The 22,546-nt window shown below is 43.9% G+C and overlaps 1 protein-coding gene across 1 annotated transcript in view; it reads left to right on the top strand.

The window, feature by feature from the left end:
• CA10 (carbonic anhydrase 10) overlaps window positions 1-22,546 on the top strand; it is a 452,569-nt gene that overhangs the window by 418,424 nt on the left and 11,599 nt on the right. Inside the window, exons 5-6 of the mRNA XM_033091320.1 lie at window positions 9,609-9,704; window positions 14,190-14,262. Of these exons, the coding sequence (XP_032947211.1) occupies window positions 9,609-9,704; window positions 14,190-14,262 (169 nt within the window). The remainder of the gene's footprint in view (window positions 1-9,608; window positions 9,705-14,189; window positions 14,263-22,546) is intronic.

Raw genomic sequence — 22,546 nt, forward strand, 5'->3', positions numbered from 1 at the left:
GACCATGTAGCTCACATAGCTGAAAATATTTACTATCTGACTCTTCACAGAAAAGTCTGCCATCTTCTGAATTATATTGTGAGCCACGGAGGGTGCATTTCTCTTTAAAAGCTCTTACCTCATTGAGTGCCTGGAACATAGTAGGTGCTCCATCCATGTCTGAACAGGACAAGATAAATTGGAAAATGATCCAGGTTGTGAATAGGTAATACTTTCCTCAAGTTTCTTTGGGAGAACAGACTCAAAGTGAGGACCCAGATGAGGGGGCTGCACATACCTAACCTCTATTCCTGTTGGAGCGGAAGACTATTCTCTACTGCTTGTATAATAATTATAGACAACAAAAAACAATAGCAAATGATTGACTGATTACTACAAGCCAGCCCCTGGCCTAAATGCTTTATATATTCTGTCTCATAAAATCGTCTCCACAGTTCTATGAAGTAGTTAGTATTTTATCTCTATTTATAGAGGAGAGGCTTGCCTTGCCCGAAGGGTACTCAGTGGTGAAGCCAGGCTTTGCAATCCATGTAGCCCAGTGTGACATTCAGTTTCTGGGATCCCATTAGAGATATGTTTAGGATTTCAGGCTGGTCCTTTACCAGCTCAGCCAAGCACCTTGTTATCCCTGTGCCCTGGCACATTGCATTTTATTGTATTTTATTATTGATGATCTGTAAGGGTGCATTCACTCATTTAACAATTATTTCTACCTCGCTACTGTTAATATGTGCCAGGTACTCTGCTGGGCATTGGGGACATCATGGGGGCCAATCAGAAGCTTGGATGAAGCTTAACGTCTAGTGAAAGTGACGGGTAGAATGAGATTGTGTAATCAATCACACAATAAATGTTGAACTAAAACTGTGATGTGTTTTTCACATGTGGTCACAGGATGCCATGAGAGAGGGTTATGGGGATCTCTCTCGAGAGGTGACCCTTGAGCTCAGATCTAAAGGAGTTCATAAATAAGAGTCAGGCACAGAGGGGAGGGAAGGGTGTTCTAAGCAGAAGGAATAGCATATGCATAGACTCTAGGGAAGGAGGAAGCATGCTCTTTAAGGGAGGCTGAAAGGTCACGGTGGCCAGAGTACATAGAACAAGGAGACTTGGTTGGAAAAGTCAGGGACCACACAAGGCTTGTGCTCAGATTCAGTCTGTCTTAAAGGCAATGGGAAGCCACTAAGGTGTCTAAGCAGGGGAAAGGAAGGTGGTGGCGTTATCACTCTGAATGCCTCATGTGGTCCTCTGATACAAGGCTGCTCTTTCCTGAGTTCACTAAGGGCTTCTGCTAATGGAGCGTCACGCTGAGAAAGATGAACTAAGGTGTATACATCAGGGTCTGAAAACACAGCTGGTCGCCCTGCCGAGGTGTGAGGCCTGACCAAGCAGCAGCCTGGCATATACTGGGAGTCACCTCACTGCTGCAAAGTAAAAACTTGTTTGAGACCTTTCCACCAGAAGCTGCTCCCAGCCTAACCAATGACAAAAACAGCTTGCTGTTGCCTTGGAAGCTTGCTTGCAGCAGGTTGGCTCATTTGGTAAAGATGAGTACTTATCTATTAACTTGAAAGCTGAGTTACTTATCACAAAAGACCAACCTTTGCCGGGCTCCTCACTTCAGTTATGAGACACAGAAGCTTTGCCTTTGATCTTAAGAGAATTCTAGGCATAAATACAATTCTCTATCACCCTTAGAATGAAATCCAAACCCCCTACCCTAGCCTGCCAGGCTCTCTGTGGTCTTGTCCTGCCTCCCTGTTTGATTTCATCTCATTCTACTCTCCCTCACGTAGTAGATGCTCAATAAACACTTGTTGAATGAATGGATATAGGAATGATTATATGATCTTGGGCAAGACATAGCCCCTCTCTGATCTCAGTTTCTTCAGTTTGAAAAGCAGTCACTGGCCTAGGTTTTCTCTCAGGTTCCTTTCATAAAGACTATGTAATGCAGAATTAGGATTTATTCAGAAAACACTTGCCACCATCTCCTCCACGCCAAGTCCTGTGACAGGCACTGGGGGGATATGATGATGGATATCCCTGCCCGTGAAATGTCTATTCAAAAGCAGAGACAGACACAAAGAGAATCGCTTCCAAATAGCATGGTGCACGAGTGTGACCTTGACAGTCGTAGGAACTAGGCATGATCCCAACTCTTCCCACTTCCTTGAACAAATCATCGTTCCGTAGCCCCGTGAACCAAATGGAGGTAATGGGACTACTCACAGAATCTTGGGAGGATTAAATAAGACGATGTTACTGCCAGCATCGTCTCTGGCACATAGAAGTGCCTAACGAATGTTGGTAGTGATCATCAATAAATGATGACGACGACAAACATCGGCGATGATATTCAGGTCCCACGTGACTGTGCCAGTTGTGCATGGCTTCTGCATTTTCAGGTCACTGAGTACCCGGGCTCTTCTGGTTGTAAACTATTTTGAACTTGCCCCCTGGATGAGAACACCATGGGAGCAGAGATGGCAGTGGTTCAAGGACGATGCTCCGGGGACGCTAAGGCCAGAGCTGAGCTGGAAGGTAAAGGATAGGCAAGGCCTCCTCCGCCTCCACTTTGCCCTCCAGAAGCAGCCAGAGGGGTCTTTCAAAAGTGCTCATCAGGTCAACTGATTTCTTCCTTCAACCCAGTGACCATGGCACTCGGAATAACACCACAGTTCCTCATCCTGGTCTAGAAAGCCCTGCACGAGCTGGTCCCATCTTAGCCACCCTCACCCTTCCCCAACCACACTCAGCCCTCTGTCCCTCTTTCAGACTCTGCGTGGGCCGTGCCCTCTGCCAGCAACGCAGCTCCATCTCATCTTCCCAGTCTTCGCATGCCTGGCTCCTCTTCCTCATCAGCACTCAGCTCAAATGTCACCTCTGCGGAGAGGCCTTCACCAACTACGCTACCTGATGTTGTTTCCCCTCGCACACCACCCTCCTTTTCCCATTCCTGCCATTCACTTTGCAAGCCAAAATCTTGTTTGTTTCCTTTAAAGCTCTTGCCACGCTCTGAAACCATCTCCAGGAAGGCAAGGACTTTATCGGTCTTGTTCCAACTGGCCTCAGCAGGTAGTTGACCCCGAAAGATTTTTTGAACGAACAAATGCCATGTACTTAGTAAAGGACTGAGGTGAGGCAGTGTGTTCTGGGATAAGAACACAAGGTTTGAGCTTGTGCCACACAATGAAGAGTCACGTCAGGTAACGGAAAACCTTGATACGGAAAAGGCACTTGACCATGGCGTCTGCCGCAGGGGAGAACCATGAAGAGGCCGACAGCATCTCCTTTCTTCCTCTAGGACAGCCATTTCTCATCATGCATTTCCAGAAAGCTTCTCTAGGAGGACATCCATCTAAATTAATAAAAAGTCAAGATTATAAAATAATTTCCAGTAATCCAGCTTTAGCTCTTTCACGTGATTCCAGCGAGACTAGCAGAAGCCCTCGGGGTATCTCTTTAATGAGTAGCTAAACTTGCTGTTTAATTAGCGTGTCATCATTAGCCCCCAAAGAGTGAGCTCTTGTAAGCAGTTTCAACATTGTCCCTATAGTCTTAATTGCCTCGTGTACTTGTTCAGGTCAGACATTCACTAATTGATCCCTTATTTCACATCAGACACTCTGATTACCTTGAGTAAGCCCCCCAAATTGGGGCTCAGTTAAACTAAACTTTACTGCTTAGCCCAATTCTTCAAATTCTGACTTTGGAAGGTTTGGGTCTTAAAATACTACCTATAACTGGGAAGAAGTAATCCACAGACATTGCTTTCAGAGCCCACCTGCCAATCTGATTCTCTCTTCCTCGTAGGACATGACCTGTACGTGGCTGCTCCCCAAGCCCAAATTAATGGCAGAACAAGCAGCAGTCCCCTTTCCCCAGACCCACCCACACCCATGCACATTGTGAGTGGTTAGTAGGTATTGGGTTGGCACCACTATGCCTGTCTGGAAAGGGACAAAGGCAACAGCTATGGGAACTGCATGGCCCCTGACAAAGACCTCGGAGGCAGGTGGAGGGAAAGCAGTGCTTTTTCACAATGAAGCCGTGCTTTTGGAGCTTGAGCTGGTACAGGTCCCCAGGCATCTTTCTCTCTTGCCTTTGATGCCAAAATGGTGTCCTGACAGGAGGGAACAGGAGTTCTGGCCACTGCCAAGCTGCCTCCTGTGGCTTTCTGGTGGTCCTGGCCATTCTGGTGTCCACTCACCACATACATATGTATATTCTATAAACTACAAAGTCCGGCAGACTGTATCTCTGCCTTCACAGCCACCATCTGAAATTATACCCTCGTTACCTCCAGTCTCTCCCTGCTCCAATCTCCCTCTTACAATCCATGCTGATTATCTCATCCCCAGCTTAAAACCCTTCTATCGCTCATAGCTCACAGTCTAGGCCTCCTATGATCTGGACTCAGCCCATCTTCCAACGTGCATGATGCATGCACCTCTGAATCCAAAGAAACTGAACTGGAAGAGGGGTGATCAGTCAGACAAAATAGGGCTCTGCTAACCTGCCAAGAGTATCTGCTACACCAGAACTTCACATCTACTAGTAACGTGCCTTAGAATCCCTGGGAGTTTGTTAAAATGCAGAACTTGATTCGGGAGAGATGTAGGGCAGGGCTCAAGATTCTGCTTTTCTAACAAGCTCCCTGGTGCTGCCGGACACTGCACACTGAGCAGCAAAGCACTATGGCATCGTTTTAACCTCTAATTTGGGGGTAGGGGCGTTGGTGGGAGGATTGCTGTATTCAAAATAGCTTTATTTTAAAATGATGTTAACTCGATAAAATCACCAGTCTTATAGATCAAAAAGTCCATTTCATATGGTTCAACCTAATACAAGAGGCAGTCCATCCACCAACTCCTAATAGAAACCAAAATTTATGATAGCAGAATCCTAGCCAACTTACCTTAGAACAAAGAGGAAGCAAGACTTCAGACCAAAATTCTACATGTGTTAACCTGAGCTTAGAGCAGAGAACACCTCACTCCTGTACTTGCCAGCCCCTTTCTCTCAGCCCCTGGCTCCTACAGAGTCCCACCCTGTAGGACACCCAGGAGACTTCTTCCCGCCCTTTTCAGTCTTTGAGTTGGAGAGAAGGACCCCTCCCTGGATTGCTTTCCACTGCTGACCATCTGAGGCCTAGTTCTCAGAACACTCTGAAATTCCAAGGCATGCCTTGAAGCACTGGCACATCCCCAGGTGGCTTTGTAGGTCACCTGGTGGGAAGATCTCAGCAGATGGCAGGGTGTATTTGGATTCTAAGAAGCTTACTCAACACTGAAGGGAGGTGTGGCAGATCCCCCACAGCCCCTGGTTTTTCCACATGGCAACACTTCTCCACCTGCAGAAAGTCCTGGCTGTGTGTGTGCGGGGGGGGGGGGGGGGGGGGGGAGTGGGAAGGGGACAGGAACAATTGATAAGCATAGGTCTGATAAACCTACCTGGCCTCCGTCGGGCTCAGGCAGAGTGTATTCACCAGCCCCTGCCTGTGGTCGCCCTTCTGATGGCAGAGTAGCTGATGTATAACCATCTGCCACGTTGGCAAAACTCACGAGAAGTGAAAAAGCAATAAGCAAATAGCACATTACAAGAGCTGTAATCGCATGTGCTCCCTCCATGAGAAACTCCACTGACTCAAGAGGCGCAGGATATTCTCAGATTCAAGGCACTCTGATGGGGTATTGATGCTCAGTGATTATGCCGCCCGGGCTCTCCCCTCCAGCGGCCTTCTCGCTGGAGAGCTTTTAACAAATACCAATTCCCTAGTCCCACCCCTCTAATCAATTAAATCAGAATGGGAGGGACAAACACAGGTGGGTTTTAAAAGCACCCAGGTGAGCTGGATATACAGGGAAAGTGACAATCCACTGTGTTAGAGGTGGTTTTTACAAAGATTAAGGGAAAGCACCTCTTTCAACAATTGACTTTCTGAACTTCTAAAATTTCACCTTTTTTAACGCAATACAGGATATTGTTAATAATGAACACTCTTATACTTTCAGAGTCACAAATCACTTTTACATGCACTCTCTTATTAGATTCTCAAGTCAACCTGTGAAAAATGCAAACACCATTATAGAAAGATATATGCTGGGCTTGCTGTGACCTTGTTTACAAGAGACGGAAAGATGGAAACAACCTGGAAGCTAGTGAGAGGACGGTTGACTATGTTATGGGGCTTTCTACAGCTCTCAATGGAGAATTCTACAGCTATTAGAAAGGCTTAGGTAGGTCTGTACACATTGACTTAGAAAGATAGACACAAACTAGTTTTAAATTTTAAAAACCCAAATGCAGGATCATGATTATAAGTGATTCCATTCCTATTGGGTTTCCCCCCCTTTTTTTTATTTTTAATAACTTTATTGAGATAGTTTTTATGTAAAAAGTTATATATATTTAAGGTATACAACTTGATGTTTTGATGTGTTTCTCCCATTCTGTAGGATGCCTTTTCACTCTTTGGTTGTTTCCTTTTCTGTGCAAAAGCTTAGTCTGATGCAGTCCCACTTGTCCATTTTTGTTTTTTATTGCCTGTGCTTTGGTGTCATGACCAAAAAACTCATTGCCAAGACCAATGTCAAGAAAATTTATCCCTATATTTTCTTCTCGTAGTTTTACAGTTTCAGGTCTTACATAGAAGTCTTTAATGCATTTTGTGTTGATTTTTGTATATTGTCATTTTGTATATTGATATTTTGTATATTGTTGATTTTTGTATTTTGTATATTAAGATAAGGGACCAATTTCATTCTGCGGCATGAAGATATCCACTTTTCCCAACATCGATTATTCAAGAGACTATCCTTTCCCTATTATGAGTTCTTGGCACCCGCGTCAAAGATTAGTTGACTATAAATGTGTGGATTTATTTCTGGGCTCTTTATTCTGTTCCATTGGTCTTCATGTTTGTTTCTATGTTAGCAACATACTGTTTTGATTATAATAGCTTTGTAATGTATTTAGGAACCAGAAAATGTGATGCCTCCAGCTTAGTTCTTCATGCTCAAGACTGCTTTGGCTATTTGGGGTCTTTTGTGGTTCCATACAAACTTCAGGATTGTTTGTTCTATTTCTGTAAAGAATGCCATTGGAATTTTGATAGGGATTGCATCGTAGATCACTTTGAGTTGTTGGGCATTTTAACAGTATTAATTCTTACAAGCCATGAACATGGGATGTCTTTCGATTTATCTGTGTCTTCTTTAATTTCCTTCATCAATGTCTTACAGTTTTTAGTGTACAAGTCTTCACTTCGGTTGTTTATTTTAAGTATTTTATTATTTTTGTTGCTATTGTAAATAGGATTGTTTTCATTTCCTTTTTGGATAATTCATTGTTAGCATTTAGAAATGCTACCAACTTTTTGTATGTTGATTTTGAATCCTACAACTGTACTGAATTCATTTATTAGCTCTAAGTTTTTTGTTATTATTGAGTCTTTAGTGTGTTCTACATATATGATGCATGCACCATGCATATATGATCATGTCATCTGCAAACAAAGATAATTTTACTTCTTTCTTTCCAGTTTGGATGCCTTTGATTTCTTTTTCTGGTCTAATTGCTCTGGCTAGGACTTTTAGTACTATGTTGAATAGAAGTGGCAAGAGAGTGGGCATCTTTGCCTTGTACTGGATCTTAAAGGGAAAAGTTTCAGTTCTTCCCCATTAATTATGATATTAGCTGTGGGTTTTTCATATTAACCTTTATCGTGTTGAGCTAAGTTCCTTCTATACCTTATTTTTTATCATTTTAATCATGAATGAATAATGAATTTTGTCCAATGCTTTTTCTGAATTTATTTGAGGTGATTATGTCGTTTTTATCTTTCATTGTGTTAAAGTAGTATATCAAAATGATTGTTTCGTATATGATGAACCATCCTTGCATCCCAATAAATCCCAATTGGTCATGGCATATAATCCTTTTAATGTACTGTTACATTTGGTTTGCTAGTATTTTATTGAAGATTTTTGCATCTCTGTTCATTGGTATCAGGATGGTGCTGGCCTCATAAAATGAGTTTGGATGTGTTCCCTCCTCTATTTTTTTTGGAAGAGTTTAAGAAGGATTGGTATGGAGTCTCCTTTGAATTTTGGTAAAAGTCACAGGCAGAGCCATCTGTTCCAGGGCTTTTCTTTGTTTGGAGATTTCTGATTACTACTTGAATCTCCTTATTTCTGTTCATCTGTTTAGGTTTCTATTTTTTCTTGATTCAGTGTTGTTAAGTTGTACATTTCTAGGAATTTACCGCTATATCGTTTTTTAAGCCCTACATGTGTGTGATTTATAAGCACTAAAACATCTGGAAAAATATTGTTATTCTAAATTGTTAATAGTCATGTTGAGGATGGGATTAGACAGAGGTGGCGGAGGGGGACTATGAGCTTTTTTACTTCTGTTTTTTACTTTGTTACGAAAATTATACTTCCATACTGTTTTTAAAAATCTGTTTTAAAACCATACTCCTGAAATGAATGCCAAGAAACGATAATTATAATCATTTTTCAGAGGAAGCAAGTCAAGTCTCAGTGAGGTGGGGTAACTTCATCATGCAGCTCAAAATTGGTGGTGCATTAGTGTGAATATAAATGTATGCTATATTTCACAATTTTTTTAAGAGGTTATTGATTTTTTCCCCCCAATTGGATAACAGAAGTAAAACCTACTGTGTTTCCCTGAACATAAGACCTAGCCGGACAATCAGCTCTAACACGTCTTTTGAAGCAAAAATTAATGTAAGACTGGGTCTTATTTTACTATATTCTAAGACCCTGTCTTCTATAATATAACATAATATAATGTAAGACAGGGTCTTATATTAATTTTTGCTCCAAAAGACGCATTAGAGCTGATGGTCCGGCTAGGTCTTATTTTCAGGGAAACAGGGTATTTCACCGGAGCCCAGGTCCAAGACTCCTTTTGTCACCCACCCTGCCTGTTGCACAAGGATTCGACAGGCATTGCTGATCTTAACTGAACACAGAGAAAGTGGAGCCGTGCACAACCAGTGACCTGCACGGGCTGGTGCCTCGAGAGCCCATGACATCAGCTCTGTCTCCATCAGGACCGCTACTTCTTGCAGGCTCACCAGTCTCCTCTCAGAGGTCACTGGTCTGACTCAGGATCTAACAATTCCCGGCTCACCCAGAGGCCATGAGGAATATTTACTCCTGCCAGTGGCAGATGTTGGTGCAGCCGGGGAAAGCATGGCAGCCCCTGCAGGGCAGTTTTCCTCCTAATAAGGGAAATTCATTTGACACACACTGTAGGGGAAATGTCCTGAGATGGAGCCAGAGCCAGATGGGCACTGAACTTATGAAAGACCCAATTGTGACCGGAAAACATTTGCAAATATGTATGGCTATTTTTGTATATGTGTGTGTATATGTGTGTATGAATGCATTTTACACACAGAGACACACACACACATCCCCAAAATCCTTGCAGTTACAAGATTGTCTTTCCAGTTATTCTACAATATACTTTACAGTTTACCTTTATGTAGGGTGAATATGCTGTGCCTCACACATTTTAATGCTAGATTGTTGTTCTTATTATTGTTTTTTTTTTTTTTCCCCTCCTGCCAGGTGCAGCTCATCCACTATAACCATGAATTATATACAAATGTCACAGAAGCTGCAAAGAGCCCAAATGGATTGGTGGTAGTTTCTATATTTATAAAAGTAAGTGTCTTGCATTCCTTCATTCTTCTCTTCTTGTCATTCCACCCCAATCAGAATATCCATTTACAGTCCAGTTGGAGCTTAGAAATAACAACCAGGGGTGGTGTTTGTGCCCAAGAAAAGCTGCATGGTGGTGACTTTTATATCCATGAGATTTGTGAAAAACGAGGTCCCTCTCAGTGAGATGCAAAAATGATGGGTTCCATTTCAGGGCATCAGGGCCTGAGGATTCGGGCAGCGTCTGTCCTAGAGTGAAAAATGGTGCTAGATCCAGGGGCAGGCTTCAGGTCCCACCTGATGCAGAAGAATCAGCAGTACGTAATAGAAGTGGAGGGGGCGGGTCACTGACACCCCACAGGATTAAAGCCCTACCCCTTGGAAAAAGAGGTACAAGGGAAACGTGAGATGTCCTGTCGCTCCAGGTGCTGCCTCCCTCCAGCTTCTTCCCAATTGCTCTGAGTGTCATCTTCCCCTCTTCCTCTCCCTCATACGCACCCCCCACCCACTCCCAGGGAAACTTAAGCAAAGACCACCAATGCTAACTTTCTGACACTCCGGGGAGGCTCCACATGTTTCTAACGTCAACAACAACAAATCTCCTACCAAGCCAATTCTAATTTGTTACAAGGTAATTACCCTTAACATTTTTGACAGATGGAGGGTGAAACAGGTATGTGAATTTATAGGAAGAAAGAAAAAAAAGAAATTGTCTGTCTAATTGGAAAAGAAAGAGAATAAAAGCAATGTATGGCATTTCCAAAAACTGGCACTCCCTGTGCTAACTAACCCATCGGGAAGTTTTGGCCCAAACCATTAGAGGAAGTACCCCCATAGGAACTTGGACTCTCATGAAGATGATCAATAGAAATCAAGCATTTGCCTCTAGGGATTTTGAACCGAGTTCTCGTTCTGACATCATCATTTTTCAGAAGAAAAGGCACAGGGCACCCCAGGCACTACTCCCTGTCCCTCCCCGAAAGCATCACCCTTTGCAACCGGCACTTTGCTCTGCCCGGTCGTCCCTCGTAAGACTCTACACTTCCTCCTAGCTTCCTCTCCCTCACCTGGATCAGCTCAGAGCTTGTATATTGGGCAGGGGACTTTGTGACACATGCTGCCCCAGGCCACCAGTACCATATTCCTCTAGCTTGTCATCAGTAAAGACAGAAAGGGACTTTTGCCCAGGGAAGCATATTCTTAGGCTGTCATGCTTTCATAATACCTGAGGAGACATCCCAAAGAAATGGGTCCTGCCAGTTCCTGCTCTCCACCTTTTGGCATCTTCACAGACCCTGTTATAACACACAGATTCCTGACTGTCAGGCCCTGAGATCTGTACTTTACATACATTTTATCATTTAACCCTAATAAACCAATAAACTTGTGGGGTGGACATTGGTGTGTCTATCCTGCAGAGGAGAAGACTGGTTCAGAGACTGTCTGGCACTCCACCCAAGTAGCCCATCTAGGAAAGGAACCCAGGTCTTACTTGACTGTAATACTAATGACCTTATTAACCCCCTATGCCTCCCCATCAGAGCTGGGAGAAAGCCACTGAGATGAAGAAGAAAGGAAACGACATTTCAACACATCTCCTCCATATCCCCATGCTGCCCACAAGTGCAGGGTAAAGTCTATATTCCTCATCCAGCCCCAGTCATGACATGGATAACCAGCTGGTGCGTTCAACCCAGGCCACACTCACTGTTAGGAAGCCTGCAGATACGTCATCATATTGGGTCATGAATGTCCAGGCATTCACCTCCCCTGTGGCTTTCCCAGTGCCAGGCCTTCCAGGAGCCACTCCCACGTCCACATGGGCTGCCCAACAATACCTGTCCTTTGGCAGTGCCTCACCCTCAGCCTCAGTCTCGGCCCCTGACTTTGCCTCACTTTGCTCAAAGCTCCTGAGCCAGAGAATGTCATCCTGAAAGTGCAGGCACATTACAGCAGACAGGGTCATTGATATGCCAGGAAGTCAGCCTCCTCAACAGCAAACTACTGGCATGTCTCGTAAGCTCTTACAGAAACGCTTGCTCCACTGAGGTTACTGACGCAGGTCCTGGCTGCCTCCCTGCAGGTTGTTGGGAGGAACTTATGTCTCCGACCCTGAGGATGAAAGGGTCGTTCTTTCTCTGGGCAAACCTGAAGCTTTCTGTCTAGATTTCAAAGTAAGTCACGGCATTTCTATCTTTGTCCAACATAACCAACTTTCAGATGTTCCACAGTGAGTTATCCAACCTGTGACTCATCTTTCACTCATCCCAAAGCACTGGCTGAGTGTAGACTCAGGCCGCCCCTGTGCTAGGCACTGGAACCCAGAAAGGAGATGGACAAAGGCCCCTCGGTCTCTAGAGGCCCACAACCTCGGGCGGGCCTCCCCTCTTTCTGATCTTTCTGCCTCCCGTTCCCAGCTCCCTGCAGGATAGGCAGGAACAGAAAGAGAGAGGCCACACATCAGGGTCAGCTGAGCCCTAGAGATGTCACCCTGGCCAATAGCTGAGCCATAGATGGTTGGAGTTGTTGGGTAAAATAAGAGACTTGTTTATCTATGGGTTTTCTTTATCTCAGTCCCTTCCTAATCCCCCATCCTTCCCATGACCACAGGGAACTGAAATTTGGCTGTAATTGCAGCTCAACCACACACCATTAACTTCCCACTTAAGCTCACTTATACCCAGTACTACAAATTTTATCCTCTCACCCGCGCAGTCAGCACACGGGAGCCCACAAATCATCTGCGTGCACTTTGGAAATTTTTCAATTATTTTTAATCGGCTCAAAAGGGTCCAGTCCCAATGTTAGCACTGCCCAGTCTCACTGGGTACCAGGAGCCCAAAGCACCTGATTAAGGAACATGACAGATTCCTTACCTGCCACGACATTATATTTTGGCTCTCCTCCTTGCAGGGGGTGCATCAGCACACACGGGTAGCTTCAGGCTATCTTTTAAACGGCCGAAGAAGATGGGAAAGTAGAAGTTGGATTTGGCACTAAAGGTTCTGGGGCACGGCAGACTTTTCTCCATTTGTGGGTGGGCTTTCACAAACTCCATTGAGGATTGCCACTCACCAAGATGCCCTTGGTGCGTGTCTCACCACAACACACCCAGGAAACTGTGGGAAAGGAGAGACAGATGGCAGGAAAATAAACAGTCTGTGCTTTCTCCAAACTAAAAATTACCTGTTGCTTATCTAATAATAATAATCGTCTGTTGCAGTTTTTCCAAACCTCGGAATAAATCAGATTTAAAATGTTGATGTGTCACAACATCCGATTAACAGCTGAGGCATAAATTATACAGAGCAGAGCTGAGCCAGGTGAGGTAGGAGAGAAATGACTAGGATGAACAACGGGACCTTGAAAAAGGCTGAGTAAAATGGGGTTTTCAGGAAAACAGTGTCCACGGTTATGTGGGGGCACATCACAGTCTCCGAATGGTGGTCCCTGGCTTTAGTCCCTTGAAACTTGGCTTGTTCTCCCAAAGAAGAAATTTGGATACCTAAGGGTATGGGCATAAAACAGGAACTGATCCCTGAACATCTATTACAAGGTTTGGCCCACAATGGGCACCTGATAAATATTTATTGGATGTATGGATGTATAGATGCCTGGATAGAGAGATGGATGGATGGATGGATGGATGGATGGATGGATGGATGGATGGATGGAATGGCTTATGATATAGTCAATTTATGCAATAATGAGCAGTGATATAGTAAGTTTCTATATTACTTCTTAGAGATTTGTTTTCATCTCCTGATACCTCTGTTCTGGGTGCTCTTTCTTTCTCACTTTCTATTTGATTACTATTCCCTTCATAACATGTCACGCTCTACCTTCTTAAAACCCTTTGATGTTTCCCCATCCCCACAGCATAAAGGTTAAATGTCCTAACATTGAATGTCCAGACTTTCACAGCCTGACATGAGCTAGCCCCTGCCTACCCCTCTAGCCTCCCCTCCCACCCTCAGCTACAACCAAGGATGTAATCTCAGTTACGTAGTCTCAGCTACAACTACACTGAAATACTTGCCTGAGCATGGTTTGTTCTCCCAGGGCAGTGGATGCACACATGTTTTTCTGTATGTACTGTTTATCTTCACCTTTACTTCTTTTCCACACTCTACCACCAAAGCACTCTGTTCACTTCCAGAATCAGCATCCTTCCAGAATCAGCACATGCCTTACTTAGCTCCCCAAATTTTCCATGGGCGTGGTCCTCCTCTAACATCATCACACCTGTGACTCTATCATAGTACTGTTCGTACTATATTATAACCATTGGTTTACTTACCTGTCTTCTCTCTCTAGACTGGGGTTTCTGGAGAACAGAGTCTTCTTTGAGCTCTGAATTTCCAGCCATCATAGAGTTTGGCATGTGGAAGGCACCTAGGAAATATGAATGAATAAGTGAATGCATGGAGGCAATGTTTATCCTGGGATAGTACTGCCCGGTCATTAATATTTTCTTTTCTCCCCTAGGTTTCTGATTCATCAAACCCATTTCTTAATCGAATGCTCAACAGAGATACTATCACAAGAATAACATATAAAAGTAAGTACGGTTCAATTTCCTATACAACAACTATTCTATAAATGTTACTCCTGTCTGAAGGCAGAAACCAGAATTGATGATCTCCAAGGGCCCCTTTCCGCCTCATGATCCTTTAATGCTATAGTCACTCTGCAGAGTCAGGGTTGGCTAAGAAGCAGCTCGTTTCAAACCCAAGACCCTGGGGTGTCTTTGTCACCCACGCCTGTCTATCGTGATAATGATTATTTCGATGATGGTCATCGTTATCCTATGGCTTGGTAATGAGCCGGGAGACTCTACTAGGTGACAAACTCCACCATGTCATTTGGCCATGTTGGGATCTTTGCCAATTATGGGATGGAAAAGCTATTCATCAGGTAGTTTGGATCCAATCTCAGCACCTATAGAGGCCCTAAGTTGGACTAGATCTCCCTCTCTGTGTCGCTGGGTCTCCTTCCGTCGGAGCCAAGGTGGCATCTTTCTTTTTTTGAAATGAGCTTGGGAACCGTCTCTCCTCTTGAATTTTTTGGAATAGTTTGAGAAGAATAGATTTTAATTCTACTTTGAATGTTTGGTAAAATTCACCTGTGAAAACATCTGTTCTAGGACTTTTATTTGTTGGGTGTTTTTTGATTACTGATTTGATTTCGTTGGTAGTAATCAGTCTGTTTAGGTATTTTTTTCTTGTTGATTCAGTCTTGGAAGATTATATGTTCTAGGAATTTACCCATTTCTTCCAGGTTATCCAATTTGTTGGCATATAATTGTTTATGGTGTTTTCTTAATAATCCTTTATATTTCTGTGGTGTCAATTATCACATCTCTTTTTTTTCAGTTTTTATCAATTGAAATTTATTGGGGTGACAATGGTCAACAAAACTACATAAGTTTCAAGCATACAGTTCTATAACACATCATCTGTATATTGCATTATGTGTTCACCACCCAGAGTCAGTTTTCCTTCCATCACCATATATTTGACCCCTTTTACCCTCTTCTACCACCCCCCTCCCCTCTTATCCCCTGGTAACCACTAAACTGTTGTCTGTGTCTATGAGTATTTGTTTCTTCATTTATGTGTCTTGTTCCTTTGTTTCTTTCAGTTTTATATCCCACATATGAGTGAAGTCATATGGTTCTGTACTTTTTCTGTCTGATATTTCGCTTAGCATAATAATCTCAAGATCCATCCATGCTGTCACAAAGGGCACTATTTCATCTTTTCTTACTGCCGAATATGTGTATATATACCACATGTGTATATGTACCACATCTTCTTTATCCAGTCATCTATCTAAGGACACTTTGATTGTTTCCATGTCTTGGCCACCGTAAATAATGCTGCAATGAACATCGGAGCACATATATCTTTATGGATAAATTTTTTCAGAACTTTTTGGGTAGAAACCCGGGAGGGGGATTGCTGGTTCATATGATAACTCTATTCTTAATTTTGTAAGGAACCTCCGTACTGTTTTCCATAGCAGCTGTACCAATTTACATTCCCAACGACAGTGTCTGAGGGTTCCTTTTTCTCCACAGTCTCTCCAACACTTGTTATTATTTGTCTTGTTGATGATAGCTATTCTAACCAATGTGAGTGGTATCTCATTGTGGTTTGGATTTGCATTTCCCTAGAAGCTAATGAAGTTGAACATTTTTTCATATATCTGTGTGCCGTTTGTATGTCTTATTGGGAGAAGCTTCTGTGCATGTCCTCTGCCTAGTTTTTAATTGGATTGGTTGTCTTTTTGCTGTTGAGTTCTATGAGTTCCTTATGTATTTTGGGTATTAGCCACTTATCAGAGGCGTTGTTTGCAAATATCTTCTCCCATTCGGTTGCTGACATCTTTCTTCATCTTATGTATGACACACTGATCTAGAGGACTCTGTCCTGCTTTCTTAGGTTTCCAGAGTGTTTTATCCCTAGAATCTTTAAGCACAAAAGAGAGAACAGTACAAAATCAAAAGGGAAAAGAGGGAAATTGTGCTACTGTCATTCACAGCAATCCCAGAAGTTTCAGAATTTGGGAAAAGTTACGTGAAACAGCACACACATGAGATGAAAGAAGTCAGTATAAAACAAACAAACAAACAAACAAACAAACAAAACACGAAAAACAATTTACCTAATTGGAAGTGAGCAGGAAAGTGGGATTCAAGTCCCAACTTTGTCCATAAGCAAGGAACTTCCTCATTTGGACTCTGCTTCCTCGTCTATAAAGGGAAGACGTTGACCTTCAGGTACTAAGGCCCTTCAATCTCTAGGATTCTGAATCGCAGAAGTTAAAAGCAGCGTGCAAACATTCGAACACCTCCCATCCCCTTGCCATGTCCTCCACCACTGAGACGCTCAGCTACACCTGCTGCCTCTGCTTCCCACGGTGATGTGGGAAAGACGGAGTGAATGCTTTCAGGTCTCAGCTTGGACTGCTGGCGGGAGTGTATGGAGAACCCTTTCCTCAGTCATTTATTCATTCGGTCAGCAAACATTTCCTACACACCTGCCCCTTGACAGACACGAGGCGAGCCTCCCTGAATAAACAGATGGGCCAGGCACCAGCCCTTCCCACAGGTTCTCACTGCCAAGGCTCTTCCATATGAAGTGATAGATTGGGGTGGAGACAGGCGGTGGGAGTGATGAATGAACCTGGAGAATTACTCTCCACCTAGATGATCATCACCTAAGAATGAACTAAGTTATCTCCAGGACTACCCTGCCTTTCCTCATCAGTACCCCTATGGAGTCCTCTCTAAATGCACACTTAGTTTGCTCAGCTAAGGAAGACATTTCTGCCACATGTGCAAATAGCACATTTGATAACCGCCCATAAAACATTATTAGTCTTTTAACTTTTTTGATTAAAAAAGCATGAAAATTAAATAAACTGTTTTCAAATAATCTTGAATTTGCAGTTTAGAGACCATGAAAAGCCATGAAATCACACATTAAGTCCCAACACACAATCTAACACATTGCCAGCTGCAGAGTCCATCATTAGTGGGACTTTCCTCCCTGCCCCACCCCCAGCACTGGTCTGATTAATATGAAGTGACGTGACTGTTGCTGAAAAAGAAAGCATCCATGTGGATCTGTGCTATGGAAAGGTGTCCTCGGGAACACATATGGATTCTGGTGCAAATAGGGGCTGGACAGCCAGGGTAACAGAGCTTGTTGGGACCAATGATGGATGACTGTTTGGTGGCTAAGGGAAACTTCAACTTCATCTATTTCAAATGAAGTGTCCCTGCTGACTGCCACCCCCGTGGAGTCTGTGGGAACTGAGAAGGGCACGCGCTGGCAATAGCTAAAGCGGGTATCAATGTTAAAACCCAAGACCTTTCTTCATTTGTTCACTCACCCTGCAAATATTTATTGAGTGGCTCCTGAGTGCAAGGATATAGAGAGATCAATAGAACACATTTCCTGTCCATTTTCAAGAGTCAAGGCCCACATTCTAGAGTTAGAGAGACAGACATATCATAGTGTATTATAAGGATTGGTGTAACAAGTTCAATGTTAAAAATACAAAGATAATTCTTTCGGATCATTGAAAATCTGCTTAGAATTACATGGCAAGGTTGCACAAAGCAGGTGCCATTCAAATAAGGACTGGATATGAATAATTATTTGCTGAGGAAAGAAAGAAAAGAGGAAGGGAGGGAAAGAGGGAGGGAAAGAGGGAGAGAGTGAGGGAAGGAGGGAGGGAGGGAGGGAGAGGGAGAGAGACAGAGGGAGGGAGGGAGAGAAGGAGGGAGGGAAGAAGGAAGACAGAGAGAAGGAGGGATGGATGGAGGGAGGGAGGGAGGGAGGGAAGAAGGGAGGGAAGAAGGAAAAGAGGGAGGGAGAAAGATAGAGAGAAGGAAGGAGGGAGGACATTGTAAGCCTCTAGACCAAGATCCAAAGCAAGGAGACCATTAGAAGGACTAGAAAGAGTTCAAAGGGAGAAAGTATCTTCATCAGCTCTTTGTCTAACAGTAGACCCAGTAAACATTGGTGATGGCCTGAATTAATGGAGGAATGAATTGCCCCCTGTGGTAGCAGTGATGGGGCAGAGAGAATGGCAGGAAAGATGGTCTGGAGCCAGACTTTGAAGGGTCTTGATGTCATGCTGAGGAGTGTATGCAGAAGGTGTATTTAAAGAAATGCCCTCAGCACCTCTTGAGACACCCTTCTAGAAATGCAAATAAAAGAGAGCAGGAACCCCTCCTCCTTCTGTTCCTCATAATCTATCCGTCTGGGCCACGGGAAAATACAGAAAGATAAAGAGACTCCCATGGGGAGAGGTAACTGCTTTAGGCCCCCTAATCACAGGTATTTTGTGCTCTTACACTCATTGGGGAATAATGGAGGTGTCCCCAGTTGCACATTTATCACGTACCTAAAGGAGTGACACTGCAGGGATAATGATGACCCCTACATGTGGGAATGGCCTAGACGCCACTATGCCCAGAACACTGTGGCTGAACAGATTGATTTGCTCAGCAGGAAAGCGCCAGCACTCTTCCCTCCAGCTAAACTCCCTGAGGCAGCCAGCCTGTGGAAGGTTGGCCAGGCAGCAAGCAGGGGGTTTTCTGAAACAGAAGTCACTCACTGGGACACAGCCAGTAGGTGGGAAATACAAGCCTGGAAGTCTCTCCAGAGTCTCTGCAGGAGGCAGCAGGTGATGCTGGCATGAGCCCGCGGATTCCAGTTGAGAGGAGGACGCCACCTGCTCGGCAGTGCCTACTTCTAAGATACAAATAAATCCATTTCCCCCACTGCCACCCAACCACACTACCCAGGGACACGTGACCTCAACCCCCACCCCATCTCTCAACGAGCCCCTTCTGCTGCTGCAACACAGAATTACAGCCCAGCGCAACTTCAATTTGCCCCGTCACGTAGATGTGGCACCCACTCTGTAACAGGCTGAGCTGCAGGAGTATGGAAGTGATGCTAACAGAGCACTTTCTGTACTCCAGGTTCTGTGCCAAGAGCTTTCTAGAGAGTACCGTTCCCAGTGCACACAAAGTACCTACCTTCAAAATAGGTATGATTGCTATCCCAGTTTGCAGATGAGGAAACCAAGGCTCCAAGAAGTGAAGTCGATTCACAAGGACACACATCTAGAAAGTGGCCATTAAGTCAGCAACTTCTGCATAATAAACAAGCATTCAGTGATAAGCATTGAGGTCCCACTGCTTCTGCGGGTCAGTGGTGGCTCTGCTCCCAACTACAGGACTGCAGGCCAGCTCGGCCAGCATGGCTCCACAAGGCTATCATTTTTCATGAAATTTGTCGGCATGTCTTTCTCTTAATTCCACCTTTGGTTCAGTTTGAAGAGCGATCTTTTTGCTTTTTTGCATTGGTTTGCACTCGGGAAGGACATAAAGTAACCACAGAACTGGAGAACACTTTACAAGTTCAGGCTCATGCCATCCTAAGCTCTCTGCAACTCCTGCCTGTCCCCTGGCATGGGACCACCAGTGGAAATCAGTGTCACCCAGATGGCCATAGTGGCACTGGCATTATTGGTATACATATTAGCCAGAGAAGTCATGGCTACCTTCCCCATCAGCCTTTCCCTCAGAGGCCCCTGTCAGGAGAATCAATCTAAGACTTTAAGCAGAGAAATGACATGATCCACTGACAAACGGATCTCTGTGTTTGTTTGGTAAAGAATAGACTAGAGAGGGGTAAGGATGAGATTTGGGAGATGATGGCAGCAATCCAGATGATGAAACAGTGCTGATGATGACCGTGGGGGCAGTGGGGAGAAATGATTTGGTCTGTTTTGAAGGAAGAGCCAACAGATGTCTTTATAGATCACATGGGAGGAGTCCAGAATGACTGCAAGGTTTTCAGCCTGAGCAACTGGAAGGAAGGCATGTCCATCAACTGAGATGGGAAGCCTGTGAGTGAGGTATATGTGTGGATAGGAAGGGAATTAGACGTTCCAAACAAGCTTGAGATGTCGATGGGCCATGCAAGAAAAGGTGTGGGATAAGCAGTTGGATACAGGAGTCTGGATTTCAGCAGAGAGAATTGAAGATATAAATGTGGAAGTCACTGGAATCCAGATGGCATTTCAACTTGGGGAAAATCATGGGAGTGAGAATAAATAGAGAAGAGAGGCGGACATGTCCTCACTTTTGAAAGAGCAGCTCCAATCCTCGTGACTTAGGACTGCAAATCGTTTCTAAAGATATCTTGTAAATCCCACCCTGGAAGAGGCTCTTGTGTGTCTGCCTCATCCACTCGCCGAGGAGGTGTGAGGAGGCGAGAGCAAGCCTGCGAGCACGGAAGCATCACCACCAAACAGCAGCTTACCTGGGCACAGTCCATTTGTTTGGTTGGATGATAGATTAGATGCCTGGAGGTGGGGGGAGGAATTGTGCAAAATCAGTGTGTTGAGCCAGTTAAGAAAATCGATGCCAGGGAATCCATAAAAGGAAGAAAGAAGGAGAATCTTGCCAAAAGGCTGGGAAGCCAGATATCAAGCTGGTGAAACCCACCATACTGTGGGAAAGAAAGTATTTAGTGAAGAGAGATGGAACTAAGCAGACTTGGGCTCCTGGCTACCACTGCCTTTGCTGTGTAGCTGCAGGCAAGTTTCTTAACATCTCTGTGATAACGATTTCTTTATCACTAAAGTGAAGATATTAATGCCGGTGGTCAGAAGGTTGGGGTGAGGACTAAGCATGGTAATGAAGCCATTGACCAGACAATGACTGTTATAAACGAGGTGGATAGTTTCGTGTTGTTTCTAAGCTGTCCGAAACTCCATGGTCCTGAAAGGTGGGAGGTAGGTCACACTTTGATGCCAAATAAAAAATATGATCAAGATAAATGCAGTACAGGGCATCCAGGCAACCATTGGCTCACTTTGAATGAAGCACAGTTTCTGTGTGTGAACCCATGCAGTTGATGGTGACGGCTTAATGAGGTTCCACGACTTTCCTTGGAAGTGTAGGTTTCACATGGTCTGAGCACATTTTATAGAACCCTGTCACTAACCCAGACCAACAAGGGAAAAGACCAGCCCAAATTAATTTCAGGTTGAATTTACAAAGTCCTCTACAGAAAATCCATTTTACTAAAGTTAAATGCCCCTTCAACAGATTGAGGGTCAGGACTGAAATCATGACATTGAAAAAATGGATTTTCTGACTAGATTTTTCTGGAGGAGCTATTGGTCATTTACTCAAATTACTTTAATTTTTTTTTAATGTAATGTTTTCGAATACTGCCAATATCCCTCCGTTTTCCTTGTGTTAATTAATTAGCAGGCACAGAGCCCTGATTATGTAAAAGGTAACATTCATATCATTTTAGTATCCACTTGACTTCATCAAACTAGCATTATTTTTTTTTTAATCTTATGATATTTTAAAGTGGTGAAACCAGTGACCAGTGAAGTGCAAAAGAGCGTTCTTAAATGGTGACAGGGACTCGTGGTTAGGACGCTACATACAAATGAACTCTTTCTTCCAATGTCCTAGGACAGTGTATCATTTTGGTAGCTTCTCTTTCTGTTTCCCATACTCCATTCATGTCACAGACAGTAAATATAATGGTGAACTTCAGTCCAATAAGAATCCAAAAGATCACAGATTCCGAATTTTAAAGGGTCTGGCTATTGTCTTACTATGTATTTCCTCTGAGGAAATAAAGGCACAGCTGAAGGCTTTTGGAGGAGAGATTTTCAACATGGTGTATTCACACCCAGTATGGGCCCCTTTTAAAACTTCTGTTTTAGCCTTGCCTGTTTGTAACTTTGCTTCAGTGCCCCCACCCCCACCCAGGCGAAAAGATGGATGTGTAGGTAAGTGCCTCATACTTCTCAGTTCCTCAGGAAGTGTTCTGTGCACCCGCCCCCCAGATGGGCGCTGTGTTAAACGTGATGAAATATCACTGGGGATTTGAAGCATATTGCTCCTGGTGCCATTCTCTATGCTTAATTGAACTGGTACTTTCATTTCAAGTGAATGGCTTCGGAAATGTTTTCACAGAATGCGAAATGCAGCACGCCCCTTCCCATGGTGCAATCTAAGTAGTAACTGAAGTCAGTGGAAAACAAAAAAAGGAGCAGCTTACCTCCATGAATCCAGTTCTCGGAGGCTCTTTTTTTCATTTATTGTTTGTGTAAAACAACAACCAAAAAAATCATATTACTTTATGCTTTGGTAATTGCCTTTTTTCATTGCAGTTGAATGTGCCCCCAGATTACAAGGGGAAATGTCATTCTATGTGAGAAAATTGCCAAGTAGTTCCATATTGATCAGAAGCAAGCCCGGTATTGATCTCCGGAACTGCCAAGCC

This window comes from Rhinolophus ferrumequinum, chromosome 21, assembly GCF_004115265.2.
Source record: "Rhinolophus ferrumequinum isolate MPI-CBG mRhiFer1 chromosome 21, mRhiFer1_v1.p, whole genome shotgun sequence".
In the NCBI taxonomy this organism is placed as follows: domain Eukaryota; kingdom Metazoa; phylum Chordata; class Mammalia; order Chiroptera; family Rhinolophidae; genus Rhinolophus; species Rhinolophus ferrumequinum.